Genomic DNA, 18,852 nt, shown 5'->3' with positions numbered 1-18,852 from the left:
GTGTGTGGTGCTGGAAGGGGGGAAGTAAGGGGAGTTAGAGGTGTCTGTGTGTGTAGGGGCTCCTGAAAATAAAACAGTATATTCCATAAACAAAAAAGATTTAACCTGCTTAAGATAGCCATTTATAACTTTTATTACTTTTTTAAATCAAAATTTCAAGGAGCTTGTGGATGAGATGGTGACAAATGGAATTCCACAGGGGAAGAAAAAAGAAACTGAAAACCACTAGCTTTAATGCTCTTTAAGGTACTTTCTGAGTCACCTGCTGCTCTGTTTAAAGTTTCTTTCCTCTGTATAGAAAGTTCTCAAAGTGTGGTCCACAGACCAATGGCACCAGTGTCACCTGAAAAGTGGCTAGAAATTCACATTTTTTAGCTCCAGCCCAGACCAAGAAAATCAGCTCTGGATTACCCAGACCTCACTCAAGGTCATTATGATACATGCTCAAGTGTACAAACCCCTGCTTTAAAAGTTCTAAGGGTCGTGTGCACTGGCCTTCTCCTATGTTCTAATTACTATTATTAATTACTACAATTGTGAACATTATCCACTCTCTGGCATGGATACCATTTATGCTAATTAAAGTCTTTTAGTCCTGCTTCTAAATTTACTGACTAGGAAAGCAGATTGGTTTGGATAGTTGGAAAATTTAAGGAGAGAAGTAGGAGCCTACTGCAAACTTGTGTTAAGTTTATTGTTTTCCTCCTTTAATTTTTTTTTCTCCTAGGCTGTACTTAAATAATACATATTGATGGAAGTATTGATAATTAGTCAACCAAAAATTACTTATTGAGCACCTAAGTGGCAAGGAGTGTTAAATCCAAGACATCCCTCAATAAAACGAACATATTAGAGCTGGGATTTAGTTATCTCAGGGAATGTTTTCAACCACGTCTGTGTCGAAACAGAACTCTGTTTGAGGAGGGAAAGAAAAGGGAGGGAAGAATAAATAGGAAAACCAACCTAGTTTCAAAGCAAAGAACCAACATTGCAAAAGGAAGAAAGAATCTTTGAACTTTTAAACAGGTAATTCCCCAATTTTAGTGGTGAATTTGTTGAAATTAGTGGGCCTGACCCTCCTGAACATGACTTGGTTCTTATGGTGCAGAGCTACGCATGTATTTCCAACATGTGCCCCGTATGATTCTCACACGCACCGAAGTTTGAGGTCATTCGCATAAGGAATATTCATCCAAGTTGAGATTTAATAAAGAAAATCAACACACCAGGTAACAATATCAATTTCCAATTCTGAGGCAATTAGTCAATGACATATATCTTTAGTAAGATTTTAGAACGGGTGAGCTGGCATTTTAAGAAGCGTATTAGTTTATGTGTTATTCCTTGAAAAGGAATTCAAGAATTCAATTCCTTTTCCTATGTATAAAAGAGGTTAGGCTAGGGAATAGGTTTTCAGAACAGTAAGTCAGCCAGGAGAGTTCACAGCTCATGCAAGCTCAGAAGAAATAAACAAACTGAATGACTGAACTTACTTGTGCATTTTGGTAATAAGTACTCTGAAGCTCTGCTCTGCAGAAGCCCAGGACAGGAAAAGCAGGCCTGCCGCACGTCTGGATGGAGATGAACGATCAGAGCTGTATGGGAAAGCCTTGTGCCTCTATCAACACCTCATTTCAATTAGAGTTCAGCATTACTCTTCAAAAAAACATTATTTGGAAAAGAATATGTATTTGCCCCCCAAGTCACTGTCGGAAAACATCTTCTAGCACAATGAAGATCAATGCCAATGCAATAATATAATTTTCAGCCACTGTTTTCTTTAGTGGTGTAATGCAATGGTCAAGAAAATAAAGGACAGAGATTAAACGGTGATGGATCCTGCTTCAGTGGTTTCAGCTTTTTGTTAATGGGTGTCACAGGGAAAAGAACCATAGCAAGAGGAATCATGGAAAGTCTGCTGCTTCAGAATATTTTGGAGACTGTTTCCAACATCAAAAAAGTGACAAGGCCCCAGAAGAGTGTTTCATGGACAGGCAACAACTATGATATGCTAACTACATCCCACATCAAATCTTTTGCAATGATTAGAGAGATCTCTAAAGCAACTGAGAAATTTTACCCCACATAATTTGCCCCATTTTCTCTTTGTTGTCCCATGCCTAAGAAAGCAATCATAAAGTCCCTGTATTACCAAGACCAAGAGCATCAAGGTATGGATTAAGAAAGACGCAGCTGAGCAAGAAATACTAGAAGGAAACTATCATGATAAGCTGAAAGTTTGTATGCAATGACGAGAGCACCTGGACAGTCTTCAAACAATAGTATTATCATGAGATGAGAACATCAACGGGGGGGTGAGATTTGGCCCATGTGAAAGGTTAGATCATACACAAAGAAATAAGCATGTTTTGAGCAACTATTAGGCACTGGGGTTTTCATACTCCGGCATCTTTCATGACAAATATTGTTAAGGTAAAGAAACTGAGGCACAGAGTTGATAAATACTCTACTCAAAGCCAAATGATTACAGATTGGCAAGACTGAGATTTGAATCTGGGTTTCTGATACCTAATTGACGGTTTTCTGCACTATTTCTCATGCTTTGGACAAAGCTTAAGAAGTTCATAATACAAAGAAAAAAAGGGGGGAATGTGTATAGGATTTGTTGAAATACTTTGACTCTTGTTTAGACAAAATATATCCATGGGTATAGATTACTGAGAAAGGCTAATCAGGGACTTAGAGGAAGTAAAAGTGGGCAGGTGGTGATAACTCTAGCATATATTGTTCAGTAAAGTATATGAGAGTTAACTGTGTTCCATTATGAATTATAGTCTAACATTTATTAATAAGGTGGTGAAATTGTAGAATCTCACAAATAAACTGAGAACACTTCTGTACTTCAATTCTGGTTATTAAAGTTTCTTAATTCAATTCCTTGAAAACCTGGATCACTAACAGAAGGAGATATCCTATTATTCTAGATCCTGATTAAAAAACAGATCAAAACAAACAAAAAAATCTCTCTAGATTTAACATATGGCTAAAACAACCCACACGGTCATATTAATCTTCTCCCTGATATATGCAAATAATCCCTGGCTTTTGCTATCTTGGATTTCATTACCTGTGTACAACCTAATCCTTCCAAATGAGCCCCAGACCCTGTGAAATGAGTGAAAGACATCACTGTGTCTTTACAATAGCTGTGTGTGGAGTCAGCTCACCTCTATTTTCAGCACAGAGGTGCACATGCTTTTATTTAATCAAATGATCCACGAGACACTACAAAGGAGAGATAATGACAGCCTAGAATGACTGTTTTGTGCTGCAAAGCCTGGAGTGTGGAGCAATTATTAGCTCAATCCCAGGCACAGGCATGTTCTATCTTTTCCTTTGCCCGCTGAGTTGATTCCAGTGAATTACACCTAGGTGATGAAGTCCAACAAGCAGATTTGTTCTACAGTCCATCTGTCTGCTCAAAGCAGGATTGCCTTTACAGAAAACCTTCCCAGGGCTTTGTCCAGCCTAGTTTAAAGTGTCTCATGTAATAATAAAGCTTCGATCCCTTTTTTCTTAGAAGATGATTCACGGCACTATAATCCTTAGAGAAATTCTCCTGGTTTTTATCCTTAAACTTTCTTTCCTATTTCTGTTGCTTCTTGATATAACTTACGGTGTCAGGAAGGTATTTATGTTTACTTCAGATGCTTTAACTACTGTCTCAAAGCTTAACTGTAGCCAAACAAAAGTTCTCAAGCTTTTACAATGTTTGCTCAAAATATATACTCATAGAAAATCATTATATATGCTGTAATCTTGTTGGCTAAAGTTGGCTTGTTGCTAACGTAATGTATTCGTTTCCACCAATAATGTAAAAAAAATAATGAGTCCTGGGTTTGACTTACACTTTTTCTTTGGGGACTTTTAATTAAATGTTATAAATATATTTTTTCTGAAGGTCTTACTTTCATACCTGAAGATATAAATAATACCTGCACTTTTCTTGGTTATATGTCATATATGGTTGAGTTGTTAAGAATGCAAACACTTCAGCACAGGATAACATTCTTGTGTGATAAAACCAATACTTCTCTTTGGCCTTCAGGCTCTTCCTTCAACCACACTTTGATTTGACCCTACTGTAAGATGGTGCTCTGACATAATTCCTAATTGTTCTGTATTCTATGCACTCTTTTTGGCCCATTTCATATTACGAGCCATTTCTCCATTTTTCTATATGAGGTATCTTGGTATAGCCCAGCCATTCTCCACTTAAACAATCTTAACATTTCTCTTTAATTCACTACAGCATTCTCATAATCTGGTTTGTTCAATTAACTCTCAGTCATGGAAATCTAAATGTCCAGTCAATGGAGTTAATTGGGAAAAACTTAAATGTACTAAATATTTGAAGCAACAGCACTAAGTTATCATCCTTTATTGAGAAGTTAAAATCTTTAATGAAATTCTGACTTAGAGTAATCCAAATGGCTTCATATAATATTTGTTGCTTTTATGAAAAGTATGGTAATCGCTATATATCCATTGCTTAATGTTTTGTGTTGTAAGATATCATGTTTTGATGAATTATAAATATTATGCCTTTGGAAAATCAGACTATTTCTGTACCACTTCGGTCTTTCCTTTCTATTATTTTGCTCTCAAGGAAATTAAGATCTAGCAAGTAACCATGATATTTATTAAGTAAGTTCTCGCCAGGATTTAGTGTCACCCAATGTAATTCAGTTGCTGTCTCCTGGATACATGCATTGATCCTTATAAAGAAGCTGATAAAGGCTTATAAACACACATATACACCTTATGTAAGATTCTATCTGAACTATTTAGGTCTGCATATCTGAAAATGTCTATGGAGAAACTCCTTTGCTACACATCTCCTCTAAAAACTAATAAACATAAAAAAATCACAATACAAATATTACCTGGGCAAGGAGCAATTAGGTCAGTTATCGGAGTGACTTTTAAACATGATATGAAAAATCATACTTATCCAAAGTAGACTTGATCAGTGATTTGCTGATTTTATAAGATGGGATCTCAAACATAGCAACATCACAGCCCTCAACACATCCATCTATCAGTGGGTTAATGAGCTGTGGGGGAGAAGGGTTACATAATGCAAGAAAAATCTGAAAGGGGGTCAGTGAAGAAAAATTAAAGGAAGGCTTTATTTTTACATCCTATCTGTATTCATTATTGACCCCAAAAGGAACTTAGTTGCTTTAAACAATTATTTCTGTGATATTCAGAGAAAGAAAAATATTGGTCTTGGTTGATCCTACCATTTTCAGGGATGTCAGGTCAATGGCATCACTTCTCTGGGCCTTAGTTTCCTTAGTGATAAAACAAATGACCGCTAAATGTTCTGCTTTTATGACTCACTTGGTTAGTTACTCAACATACGCTTGGAAGAAAAGATATTAGATTATGTACCTCAAATACAAAAAAAGCTATCTTTTAAATTTGCATATTTCTTATTCTAAAATAAGACAGTTAAAGAAATTGAGAAAGGTTAATAAAGAATATTTAAGGGTGAACACAACCAAATGGAAAGTACTGGTACATGCAATACTAATTTGGAAGTAGCAAAGATTTTGAAAGAATCATTTGAAAGGGAAGGCCTTAAAACTTATTTCTTATGCAATTGATCCTGGTAACAAGGTTTCATTCATAAAGATCGGTTTGCATGTTTGCTGCATATAGAACAAACTCAACAGAGAACACTCCTGAATCCTGCTCTCTTGGCAAAGAAGTATACTGTATGAATACAGAGGCTGCATTTTTGCCAAAAGCCAAATTCCATTTAAGGTGATATAACAGTTCAAAAGCAGTCACTGTGTTCATGGATAATGCGTGAACATACAAGAGAAATTATTATTATTTTAGCAAGGACACCGAATAGCAATAGTGGAGGTAGCCGTCAGTAGACTGAAAGGAAATGAAGATGCTATAATAATTAAAATAAGCTCACACCAATAACAGTGTGTGTGGAGGGAGCAATGGATGAAGAGATGTGGTTTACGCTGGCCCATTGGTCAAGTCAAGGCATGACTTAATTTAGGGTATGCCAGTCTGCTTAAAAGACACTGCAACAAACCTTACAGTCTAAAGGGGAAGGGTAGTTTTCAGTCATGAGCAGTTGAAGAGCCAAGGAAAGAAAATGGTAAAGCCTTACGAATGTAGCATTTTCATTGCAATATCTATCGCTAGGTAATCATGTACCAAGTGTGAATTTTCAAAGAAAGAGGGAAACTCTTGGCAAAGTAATAAGTGCATTTGTAATAAATCGTGCTGTGCATAATGCAGAATTAGAGCAGAGAAAATGGGATGACAGAGCTCGTTATGTTTAAGTCATGAAAGAGCAAATAACATTAAATTGCAATGGCATTTAAAACAAATTCTCTGTGGAATTTTCACTTTTTTCTTTATTTAAATCAACAGCAGAGTTGCTGTTTTCTAATTCATAAGTTTTTTTTTTCAAAGAAAGAACACTGATTATGTAGTACGTATATAGTATAAGATCACTGTAATAGAAGTAAATTTTTCCCAAACAGATGGAGCAGATTTTACAAGAAGGGAAAAAAGAAACTTAACGGACTCTCTAGATAGCACCATTATATTCCTGGAAGGCCTGTGGGCCTCTAGCTGTTAAGAATTTGGGATAAACTTAGTCCCACAAGCAACTGACTTCAAAGCAACATATTAAATACATGAAGTTCTTAGTTTATACAAAGGAAGAAATGCAAGAGTCACTCGAATGACTTGGAATAAAAGTTAATAAAGAAGGCAATTGAATACATTTTCTGAGACCCATTTTAAAAATGAATTTCCTAATTCACACTTAACTTTCAAAAATCACTATTCAGAACCAAAATCAAAAATATTAATATAAAGGATTTCGACATTACCCTCCAAAAGAAAGACTTCACAGAGAAATAAGATCCAACCACTTCATTTTCTGAAAGATCCTAAAAACAAACAAATATTTAGCTAAATTTTGAGGTGTTTTTGAGAATACTTAATTAGCCCAATGAAACCAAAATAAATAAAACCCCAAAGTTATATGTCCTATGACACTTTCGATGTTTATAAACTGTTAGTTTTCTTTCCTTGAGTAAATTAAAGTTTTTCTCTTATTCATATCTAATATCAATGGCGGTAAGTCTAGAAAGGATTATTTCTATAATTTTTAAAGAATCTGGGCGCCTGGGTGGCGCAGTCGGTTAAGCGTCCGACTTCAGCCAGGTCACGATCTCGCGGTCCGTGAGTTCGAGCCCCGCGTCGGGCTCCGGGCTGATGGCTCGGAGCCTGGAGCCTGTTTCCGATTCTGTGTCTCCCTCTCTCTCTGCCCCTCCCCCGTTCATGCTCTGTCTCTCTCTGTCCCAAAAATAAATAAACTTTAAAAAAAAAAAAAATTAAAAAAAAAATAAAGAATCTACTTACCTCTTTATTTTAAATTGTTGATTTTTATATCTCAAAGTGTAACACTTTATTTTAGAAAATAGAACTGTTCAAAAGTACTTTAAGATTTTGAAATAAGTCATATAATATCTGTGCCTTTTAACAAAACAATTTAACACCATAGACCCACAGAGCATTTTTAAAGAATAATAGTAGCAATTTTAGTTATAATCATGTACCTACTCAAATTTAGTTTAATCCCTATTAAAAACGTCCTAGTTTTATGATATAATATAGAACATAGATAATACAAGTTAGTTAACTTGGGCCTTACAAAAATAATTTAATAAAATGAATACTGAGAAGAGTAGCAATATCCTAACAAAACATCACGTTGGATATTTTATTACTTAATCCTCAGACATTTATAGAGTAAAACCAGTTCAACTTCAGGAAACCAAATCATTGTTGGTCACTTTTAAGGAGAACATTTGCATTACATGCATCTTTTAAATTGGTATGTTTTGCATCCTGTTTCTGGGTGTCAGTTATGGTAAAATTGTGGGAATCTGAGGACCCTTATCGGGCAGCATCAACCTCTGACATTGTGATGAATCAGAAGAAGTTTTGTAACTTACTTGATTCCTCCATAACTTTGTGTTAGCGACTAAGACAGTGGCCCAGCACCTCACATGATGCCTATTGCATAGTAGGTGCTCAATAAATAATTTGTTGATTGTTAGTTACTGGGAGTTTCCACTGGTTAGGTATAGATATTCCTTCCAAAAATGATACCAAAAATCATATCAGAAAATAATAGTGAGCTAACATGTTTAGGGTGTACAGCAAGTTGTATAATTTAAATTTAGAACTAGAATTACATTAAGGATAATTTATATAATCTACCTGTTTTGTTTGTTTGTTTGTTTGTTTACACAAAATCTATTTCTTACTGAAATTACTTTCACTTTCCCAAGTTACCTGCATAGGATTTGGTCAGGTAGCATGGCTAATGTCAGAGGTTACTAGGAAGAACTCTTGAGTTTAAGACCTTGTTTTATCATCACTACAGAGTTATAATTCAATTACGTGTACAGCTATGGTTCTCATCTGTCACTCGTAGCACGCTGTCACATCAGTATCTCAAAAAAAAAAAAAAAAACACACAACAAACAACAAGTCCTGAAAAAACACATTTACCTTTAGACATTGGGGCATGAATGTTACAAGGAATGACTGTAGTCTTTTGATGCTGTACACTGTTTAACTACAAAGACCTTCTTCCAGATTTTACAAAAGATGTGTGTTTCTTTTCTATTGCTAATTCTCTCCTTACTCTGATTCCCAATTCTTTTTAAATTAAGCAGCATGTTTAGCAACATGTGGAGAATTTTAAAGTATCATATTAAAGGAACTGAAGTCTTGAAGTCTCCTTACACAAATAATTTCCCAAGAGCCAATAAGACAAGTAATACAACAGTGAGTTTTACCTTAACGTAAAATGTATTAAGGCAACTTAAATGGAGGTGAGAGTACTGGCTTTAGACTCAAGACAGTTACAACAAATAATATGACCATTAAACATTCCAAAGTATTGTTAATTCATTTAAAGTTCAAGTGGTCTAAGGTGACTAATGTTGAAACCACCAACTTCATACTTTTCATTCTTCCTCAGATGAATACCCTTTGAGGGTAATGAGATAATTATGTGACTGGTACGCAAAGAGATTGATGAATTTGTGTGTGGGGGGAAGGGGGAAGGGGAAATTTTAATGATCAGCATTTAGAACTTAGGTTTCTCTGTTAAATTAGCCACATTTGGATCCACTGACGTGCTCAGGCTGTGCTTTTCATGCCATGTTTAATTACTTCTGTCATTATTCATCAACTAAGATTTATATTTCATTTTACAACCTACATTCTCATGTAAATTTAGGCCTTTATTTCAAATGGAACAACTTAATTTTCCTGTGGACCCTTATTTCATTTATTGCCTTGATGAATATAAAATCCACAGCAGATGAGGCGTGGCTTTCCTTTAGTGAGAGTTTCTAATAATAACAATAATAATAAGACACCTGGCATTATGATAAAGAGTTCTAAAAAAAGTGATTTTTTGAGGGCAAGATTTCAATCATTATTGTAGATATTTAGTTATATTTCTGTCTCCATTGGAACAAGAATCTGATAAGTGAATGAAAGGCCATTTTAAAAGTGCTAAAATTATAAATTAAGAGCAAAAGGAAACAGAACAAAGAGCAGAGACATCAAATTGATAAAGGAAAATTATTGACGTTATCCTGAATAATGAATCGTTGAGTATTTATGCTGAGGCGTTGCATTTATCAAAGTAGCTAGACACATTGATAATATCTTATTTAAATCTAGTTTTTGCCTCCAAAACACCAATACACACTAAGAAAGTTTATCTTCAAAGATCCAAAATCCTACTGTGAATCTAAAAAGTAACAAGATTGTAAATTTAAAAATCTAGAAGATATATTTTTTCCCCAGAGAAATAAAACTAAAGGACAGTTGATTTCTTTCCTAACAAATGAACATGATGCTGTATTTAGTTCAGCCTCCTATTTAAATACATCATAAAAATCTTTAAAGACTTTGTCATTGGATGAACAAGGATTAGCCTTGAACTTCTGTTAATTGTGATATTTTTCATTAGCTTTAATGGGTACAGGCCTTTAAACATATTGTAGTTATCATAATTCAGCAATTCTTCAATACTCAAAAACTCACCACAGATTTGAAATTGGGAAGCCTGAGATTCAAACGTGAAGGTCAACCCAGGTAGCCTTCGTATTACACAGAGTATTTTTAAGGTGCACAATTCCTTTTCTCAATACGCTCTAGGCATTTAAGAGGTTAGAAATAGATAAACCCATAAGTAAATAATTTTCGTAGCCTTTCCTGGTCTGACTGAAATCACTGTTTATCAGAGCTCTATAGCTCTTGGTTGCCCCCACCAAGTTGAATATGTCTATTGATAGTTATGTAACTAAAAACAGGGACACGAAGTAAGTAGAAATTACAGTGAAGTTCTATTTTCCTGTTTTCTTGGTTACTCAAATAGGTGCTCATACCATTTATACTCATTAAACACCAATACGATTCCCTCTGCAACTCCAACTGTCCATTTAAATATTTCTGACGAGAGACAGACAATCTCAACTCCCCAGAGGACATGCCCTGTAACTGAAGGCTGGCTTTGCTTTGTCTTTTATTTTCCTAGAAATTTTAACTTAAATCTTTAATTTGTGCATTAGCGTGTATGTATACACACATGCATGCATGTGTATCTATTACTGTCAACCATGGCTTTGAAAGCAGAATCTTCACAAAATTATGATTTATTTTCATTGAGGATATTTAGGGAACTTTAAAACCAACATATCTCCTCCTAGTCACATTCAACTTAATATGCATATATACATGTGTGTATACACATATATATATATATATATATACACACACACAATACATATATCACATGTATACATATATATGTTAGATATATCTGATGTACATCATATATACACATATATATCTTTGAATTCAAAGGCCATATAATCTTGCAAACCAACAGTTAGCTCCATTATCCTGGAGCCACGTTGTATTAGTTCCCTCCCTTTGGTCAGTCTGGAGAGGATCTTGGGAAATTGTCAGCTCGCTGGGGAACACATATTAGCAGTGTGAATGCCAATCAGTGGTCCACAATTAAACATTTTAGAGCCAGCGCACAGGCATCAAGGCATTCGTCTTCTGCCTGAGATTACCTTTTGTCCTTTCACTTTGTGCTAAGTCATCCAGCTTTGCTCCCTCAAGGACCCACAACATTTTAAAAATTCAACAAGAGCGGTCAAATAAATGTAAAGCCACTGTTACAGCAAATCCCTGTAGTTATGAATTACAATATATAAAAATGTATGATACTTTATACCAATGGGAAAATATTGTCAAAACAGCAAGAAAAAAAATCATCTCTACATAAAATTTAACCATGGCTTCATGTAATTTGTGGGATAATAAAATATTTACTGCACTATGATATCTCTATTTTAGATAAACTTACTACAAATTTTGAGAGTTCAGTTGATCGAGGTAAAAATAGTCTTTAATATTAGAAATGCCCATGCTATTTGCCTTTTGTTCACCACTGCACTTGGGAATCTCAGAAGCCTTAATTATGAGGTTGACTTTATAGCATTCCCAGATAACACAGATTTGGTAGTATAAATAGTGGTAAGGACTTTTAAAAGAACATTGTGTTTCCTTTGGAAACTCGTAAGCATCTCATTTTTTCAAAAATTTATGCATAATAATTTTAAATGAGACACCAAAGAAAAGCCTTTTAGGTCCTCACGAGTGAGAGAGTCAATGACCAAGAAAGCTCGTGTGTTTTGCAGGTTTAAAAAAAATCATCTATTTATTATCAGGATGTGAAGTCTTTGGGGAAAGAACCTAATAACTGCTAAATAATGACTCTCCCCCCCGCCCTCTATGTCGGACTGTGTGAGATACCTAAAAATGTGTTAATCTGTTTCTCTAACGTTTCTTAAATTAAAGCACTTAGAGGTTTTCACTGATGCATTTTTAATGTGTCATCCAAGGTGTCAGGTTTAACTACGCCCTGCAGACTTAGAGTGGAAAGTGTTCTCTAGTTTAAATTAACAATATCCTTGCCAAAAGTCTTATTAGAAATTGTTTCATTCACCAGTGAATAAAGTGTTTTATAGTTCATTAAAATTATGCTAAGTGATTATAATAAAATCTTTATAAAAAAGATATATTACTAAAAAAATAAGCCATCAAGTAACAGAAGATATGCTAATGAGACATGATCACAAAGTCCATATTATATTATTCAAAGGATTATCTCTTCTTAAAAGATTTCTAAACTGTTATTGTTGAGAATATGAATTGCAGTGTGTATATCTTTATATTATCAGAATGGTTATGTCTCATGTAATTAAAGCGATTTATTGAAAGTACATAAGTTTATTATCACACTCATCGATAAACTAATTCTTCTACATTAAAATACACACACACACACACACACACACAAACATACACACAATGTAGGGTAAAATCATTTCTGCTTATTGTCGGTCTGACAGGCAATTATTTCATTATTTTTTTCTATTTTTTGTCTGACCCCACAAAATTTATTCACAAAACACATATACATCTTCTCTTCTGAGCTCATGAAATTTTCTTGCTGAATAATTTAACCTTAGAATAAATTATCAATGATAAGCTTCTTCTAAAGAATAAAATATTGCAATAATTCAAAGCATTACCATTTTTCTGCCAAAATGCATTTTGTCATGTAAGTATAACTCTTTGACCAGGATAATTATTCAGTTGCCCAAGTTTAGGGAGACACTGATCCCTTTCTTCTGAAAATAACATTTTTCTTTAACAGCTAAGTGTGAGGCAGGATTACAAATGTGCAAGATGGAAAGTATGCTTGTGGAAAACTGGAATGAGAGTTTTAAAAGATGTTATCATTCCCAGAAGAGGAGCTATGAAGAAATTCATAATTATTTCCTGGTTAACATACCGTTCAAATACAACATGTATCATTCTTGCTTGTCAGAGGCAAGTTTAGGTGTATTTATTTTCCTACTTGTTAGATGGTAACACAATTACTCTAAATTATATGGAAGTCAGTCCTGAACAGCAATTATAATTCCCTGCCCTCAAGTTGGCTATTCAGTTATTTTCAATAGTACATACAATTCCACATTATAAAAGTGCCACAAATAATATGATTTCCATTGAAAGAATCAATTATTGACAAGATTACGAGCATGATGAACCGATATTTAAGTAACAGGAAACCCCATAAGCTGATACACTTGCACACACGGGGGGCGGGGGGGGGATGTGCATATTTAAAACATAACTATGTCAATTTAGTTTTCCCTTTCCATGATTACGTCACTTCTGAAAACAAAACAAAACAAAACAAAACAAAACAAAACAAACAAGAAGAGGAAGAAAAACTCCATACTAGAGAATGTCTAGCAACATTATCAGACTGTATTTAAGTCTTTGCCACAGAGTTCATAATTCTCAGATTTTATAATCACTGTTGGTACCCACACACAGACTGCACATAACAGTCCTGCTCCAGAGAAGCAGGAGACCTCATTCTCACAAGTCAAGATTCCAAAGAAAAAAATGACCTGTTCATATGAAAAATTCACCTTTGACTTTGAGCGAAGTTGTATGAAAGGTAAAATACTTGTATTTGACTGTAAGGCAAATAAATTATACCCTTTTACAAAAACAAAAGAGGAAAAAAATCTTAGACACAGGGTCTTGAAGGAGAAGATTGAAATAATTAGAAAAGGGATACATTTCCACAAAACAGTAACATGATAATACATAAAGCTACATGGTACAGCCACTTATCCCTTAGTTTCTTGGGAAGGACAATTTGCTTGAACATCATTCTTCCTCCATTAATTCCTGAAGGAAGGAGCTGGGGAAGCAGTTTCAGTGTGTGTGAAGGACCATGGATTGTGTGGTAAACGAAGTTACAAACTTTCCCTTGATTTTGAACTTAACACCTTGTTCTTATAACACTAATGTGGATGAATATGACAAATGTTTTAGGGGACAGTGATGATTGAATGAATTAACAGGTGTTCAGTATGTTCTCATAGAAAAAAAAGCAAATGAGTGAACTGATTTTCCTTTACTCAGCACTCAATATCCCCAATAAATTTTATAAAATGGAAAATCCCTTAGGCTAAAAACCCCAAAGCCATATTACCATTTGAACTAAAAATAATCTGCCAACTACCCCAATAAATGCAAAGCTAGACACAGGGAATTCTGTATCTTCAATGGCAAGCCAGTCTGAATGTACGAATGAATTATTAATAATAAATTAGAACTTCCAGAATTTTAGAAGTAACAATAGTGTTGAATAGATGTTTATTAGTCTTTTTTAATTTTTTGTAGACCAAAGTAAAAGATGCAGATTTATATTTACTTAATTATTCAAATTAAATTTAAATATAAATTAAATAAATTATTTAAAGAAGAATCTTTATATTTATTTATTCTTTCTTTTATACTACAATAAATGCATCATTTTTGCTAATTAATACTAACTACTATATAATATCCTGCTCTAGCATTACACCTTAACTGCATCTGGAACAGGAAATATTGATATATATTAATGAATTACAACGTTTTTACCCAGCTGTGTCATAATGTAGACACAGAAGAAGGAAAGCCAAATTATGCAACTTTCAAAAAATATATGTTTTTATAGAATACTAATTTTGAAGTATAATTACAAAAAATATGTAATACCAACATGAACAGTGCAAATATTTCTTTGAGACTTTTTGAAACTTTATTTTGGTCAATAAAAAACACAGTGAATACTAAGTCAGAAATATTCAGCAACTTTCTTTAGTAAATGGTTTTCACTTTATTAAAATGTAATGGTGATTTTTAATGTAGCCCTGACCTTTTTGTGAGCCAAGTTATCTTTCTGTCATGAATACTATAAGAATTGAGAAGAAACTGTACAGTAAGAAGTACTTGTTATAGCAAATTAATACATTACCATAAATACAAAAACATCTTGATGTAAATATTTTCTTAATTCACAGTAATAAAAATGACAAAGACAAATTTAAGTAATAGCATGATTCAATCAGAATGAAAAAAAAAAAAAGATTGTCATGTTCCAGGGTCTAAAAAAATTACTCACACTTAAAAATGAGTGCTGACTTTTTAAATGGAAATTTGAACAAAGATCTTTAGAAATAAAATCCCTTTATTTCAAGGAGTAATGTCAGTTTCATCTTGACATTTATTTGTGTCCAAGAGTGGTACCACCACTCAACAAATACAGAGTTTAGTTTGTATCTTAGATACTTTACAAGTTATAAGAAGAGCAAGGACTTTGTAAGTTACAGGAACCATAAACTCTTCTCACTCCCAGGAGTCATTTATTTCTCGAAGTGAGAAGAGGCAATGATGGAAAACTCTTCTCATTACAGGCTCCACATATGTAGCCCTAGAGGAATTTTTGAGTTTAGAAAGCCTCACATTTAGTTTTCAGTGAACAAAGACAGTGAGTTACATGGATCTTCCTTCTCTCTGGAGTGGTCCCTACCCTAACCCCATCATTTTATTCCTGATCGGGAGCAAAGACATTTTCTAGACCCTGTGGCACACACAACAGAAACCAGATGCTGAGAAGTGACCAGGCATTAGCAAGAGGATGATGTGGATGTGATTGATCAGTGTGATTTCTAGTTACTTAAAAAAAGCATCACGTGATTTACTTAAAGTTATGGGAAAAAAAGAACAAGGGTGATGAAATCCTGTAGTACAGTTTGAAGAGGTATGAGAGAGATTTGGAAATGCAGCTGATAGTTCTTCTCAACAAGAAAAGCTGAAAGATCACATGCTAAGCCATTACCTTACTTGATCTTTTCCAACTCTTCCTCATTAGCATTGTCTGTAAATGAAATAAAGCATTTTCATTATCTTATCACTCAAGTACAGAATAGGGCAGCCAATTGTTTTCTAGAGGAAGCTTAACATTTAAACAGCAGTTTCCAGCAACCAGTATACAAGACAAAATTGTTTTCATCACGTACACACAGCTAGAAGAAGCACCTTTAACATTCAAGCAGTCTTTCTGGTGAGAGTTCATTTGCTTTATTCTTTTGTATAAAGAAATGAGATGGTATTTTTTATTTTTTTATTTTTATTTTTTTATTTTAAAAAAATTTTTTTTTTCAACGTTTATTTATTTTTGGGACAGAGAGAGACAGAGCATGAACGGGGGAGGGGCAGAGAGAGAGGGAGACACAGAATCGGAAACAGGCTCCAGGCTCTGAGCCATCAGCCCAGAGCCTGACGCGGGGCTCGAACTCCCGGACCGCGAGATCGTGACCTGGCTGAAGTCGGACGCTTAACCGACTGCGCCACCCAGGCGCCCCGAGATGGTATTTTTTAAATAGAATGGAAAATTTGAAATATCTTATTGGCTGGGAAAAAAAAATATTGCATCTCATGATTGGCAACGGTTCCTTTTGGTGCTGGAGGTTGAGGATGTACTGACTCGACCAGGTAACTTGTCTCTTCAAACATGTTCAAAAGCCTGTCGCTTTGGTGGCATCTTATAATTGTCTCTGCTTCCAATTAATCTTTCAAGTGTGAAAATGCTTTCAAATGTGAAAAATGCTACATTAGTAGATCTTCCTGCTAAATGTTTAGCCATAACATATCCTTTAAATTAGTTTTTTTTTTTTTTTTTTTTTTTTGTCTGTGTGTACCATAGTAAAAAGTATTTATGGCTACAAGTTTTATTTAAAGTTAATGGAAATTTGTAATGAGTGCCCAAGATCAGTGGTCTCTTAAATAAAGTAAGTCATAAAAATCCAAAGATATTTTATTTACTCCCCAGTTTTAAATTTTTCTCAGTGAACACTGTGGTATTAACTTCCTGATTAACCTCTTTACCCTCTCTTAGCTTTATCATTATCTTTAATGCTTATGAAGTGGAGAATAGGGAATATTTGGAGAAAGAATATACCTTTTTTTTTTTTAATTTTTTTTTCAACGTTTATTTATTTTTGGGACAGAGAGAGAGACAGAGCATGAACGGGGGAGGGGCAGAGAGAGAGGGAGACACAGAATCGGAAACAGGCTCCAGGCTCTGAGCCATCAGCCCAGAGCCCGACGCGGGGCTCGAACCCACGGACCGCGAGATCGTGACCTGGCTGAAGTCGGACGCTTAACCGACTGCGCCACCCAGGCGCCCCAAGAATATACCTTTTGAAGTGCTTGTCATATTTGTATATTAAGGAGGCACACTGGTACCTTTAACAACTGTATCTCCTTCAGCAGAATTCACTATAAAGCAGGACCATTTCAAAAACCACTCATAAATCACAAAAATACAAAAGAAAATTTTAATAAAAGATTAAGTCGTAGAGAAGACAACCTTTGGCCTAAACCAAGACAATAGAATTATGTGAAGGTTCTAGGACAGGAAAAGAGAAAAACATGAAATTGTCAAAGATAAGGATTCATTTTTCTTCTTTGTAGATAGTGCTTTTATTATAGGTTATATTTTCCCTATATATCCCCTGTGTTAAATATTGACCAAAATATGGAAGACTAGTGGATTTCCTAAGGTTACAATAATTCCCTATTTTATTTTGAATGGAGCCAGGAAATGGCAAAGCATTATTATCAAATACTATTATAGAAATATTTTATATGTTTTCTAAGTACTAACGTGCAATTTATTTTGAAGCAACAAAACCTACCATTGGGTTGTGGAGGTGTCCATACAGTGGCCATGTAATAAATGTTTATTATTGATCTTAAGTGAGTTATTGTCATCATCATCATCCTCATCACCATCACTCCCACCACCACCTCCACCACACCTTCTCCATCATCACTAAAAGGCAATTGGAAACCAAATACTTTTGTGGCATGCCATATTAACAAAACCTCCACCACTGGGAGTCAGACAATAAATCTTCAACTTTCTGAGAAAGCAGAGTTTCAATGAACAGAGAATGATAATTCCTAGAGACAATGTTTTCAGTCAAATTAAGTGAGAATAATTAAGATAAATAAATAAATAAGTAAAATCTTGTAACTCATGGCCATTTATTATCATCATCTAGTTTCTAAGGATCTCCTAAAATTCCATTCTGTAAGAAATGGTATACTGTGAAAAAGGAGCTAAGAACAGGAGGAAGAGTTGAATCTCAAGGCAACACTACTCAGTATTACACAGATTTACTACTGCTGCTCGAAACCACATCCCTTGACTCAGAGCCATGGCATAAAATAAATCCTCATGATGTAAAGCAAACTATAGGGTTTGTATTTTTTCTGTCTCTCAAAATTGGCTTTACAAATAGACTGCAAGGTATCGTTTTTCAGACTGGGACACTGATACAAACAAAAAGTTAACGATTTCCCAAAGTATAAATATGCAATATTTGGCAGTTGTGGGAACAAATTCATTATTTTCCTGATTTGGTTTCTAGAATTCTATTATTAGATCCAGTGACCCCCAAAATGTGCCTAGATTTTTAAAATTATTAATTAATTAATTAATCATGATAAGTGTACTCTTTAATCCCCATTCTTTATTTCATCCTTCCCCTACCCACCTCCCCTCTGGTAACTATCAGTTTGTTCTCTACAGTTAAGAGTGTTTCTTGGTTTCTTTCTCTCTCTTTCTTTGCTCATTTGTGTTGTTTCTTAAATTTCCCATGTGAGTGAGGTCATGTGGTATTTACCTTTCTCTGACTAATTTTGCTAAGCATTATACTCTGTAGCCCTAACTGTGTTGTTACAAATGGCAAGATTTCATTCTTTTTTATGGCTGAGTAATATTCCATTGTGCATATATATATATATATATATATATATATA

At 34.5% G+C, this 18,852-nt stretch overlaps 1 protein-coding gene across 16 annotated transcripts in view; it reads right to left on the bottom strand.

Moving 5' to 3' along the window:
• The window catches only part of MCTP1 (multiple C2 and transmembrane domain containing 1), a 542,541-nt gene that overhangs the window by 204,554 nt on the left and 319,135 nt on the right, over window positions 1-18,852 (bottom strand). For 9 of the 16 annotated variants that reach the window (XR_015254973.1, XM_086717807.1, XM_086717790.1 and 6 more), the window contains 3 exons: window positions 15,863-15,901; window positions 6,894-6,953; window positions 1,494-1,571 (listed from right to left, as the gene is read on the bottom strand). The exons of 1 other annotated variant lie outside the window; for it this stretch is intronic. Coding sequence is in view for 14 of the 15 variants with exons in the window: in XM_086717807.1 (XP_086573933.1) it covers window positions 1,494-1,571; window positions 6,894-6,953; window positions 15,863-15,901 (177 nt within the window). In the remaining variant the exon portion in view is untranslated. The remainder of the gene's footprint in view (window positions 1-1,493; window positions 1,572-6,893; window positions 6,954-15,862; window positions 15,902-18,852) is intronic. 6 more of the 16 variants (XM_086717816.1, XM_025924581.2, XM_086717767.1 and 3 more) reach the window with 2 other exon arrangements.

The sequence above is a fragment of the Puma concolor genome, chromosome A1 (genome assembly GCF_028749965.1).
Source record: "Puma concolor isolate L17-30 chromosome A1, mPumCon1.1.hap2, whole genome shotgun sequence".
Classification (NCBI taxonomy): domain Eukaryota; kingdom Metazoa; phylum Chordata; class Mammalia; order Carnivora; family Felidae; genus Puma; species Puma concolor.
Note: the sequence above shows the minus strand (reverse complement) of the source record. Positions and strands in the feature narration are given on the sequence as shown.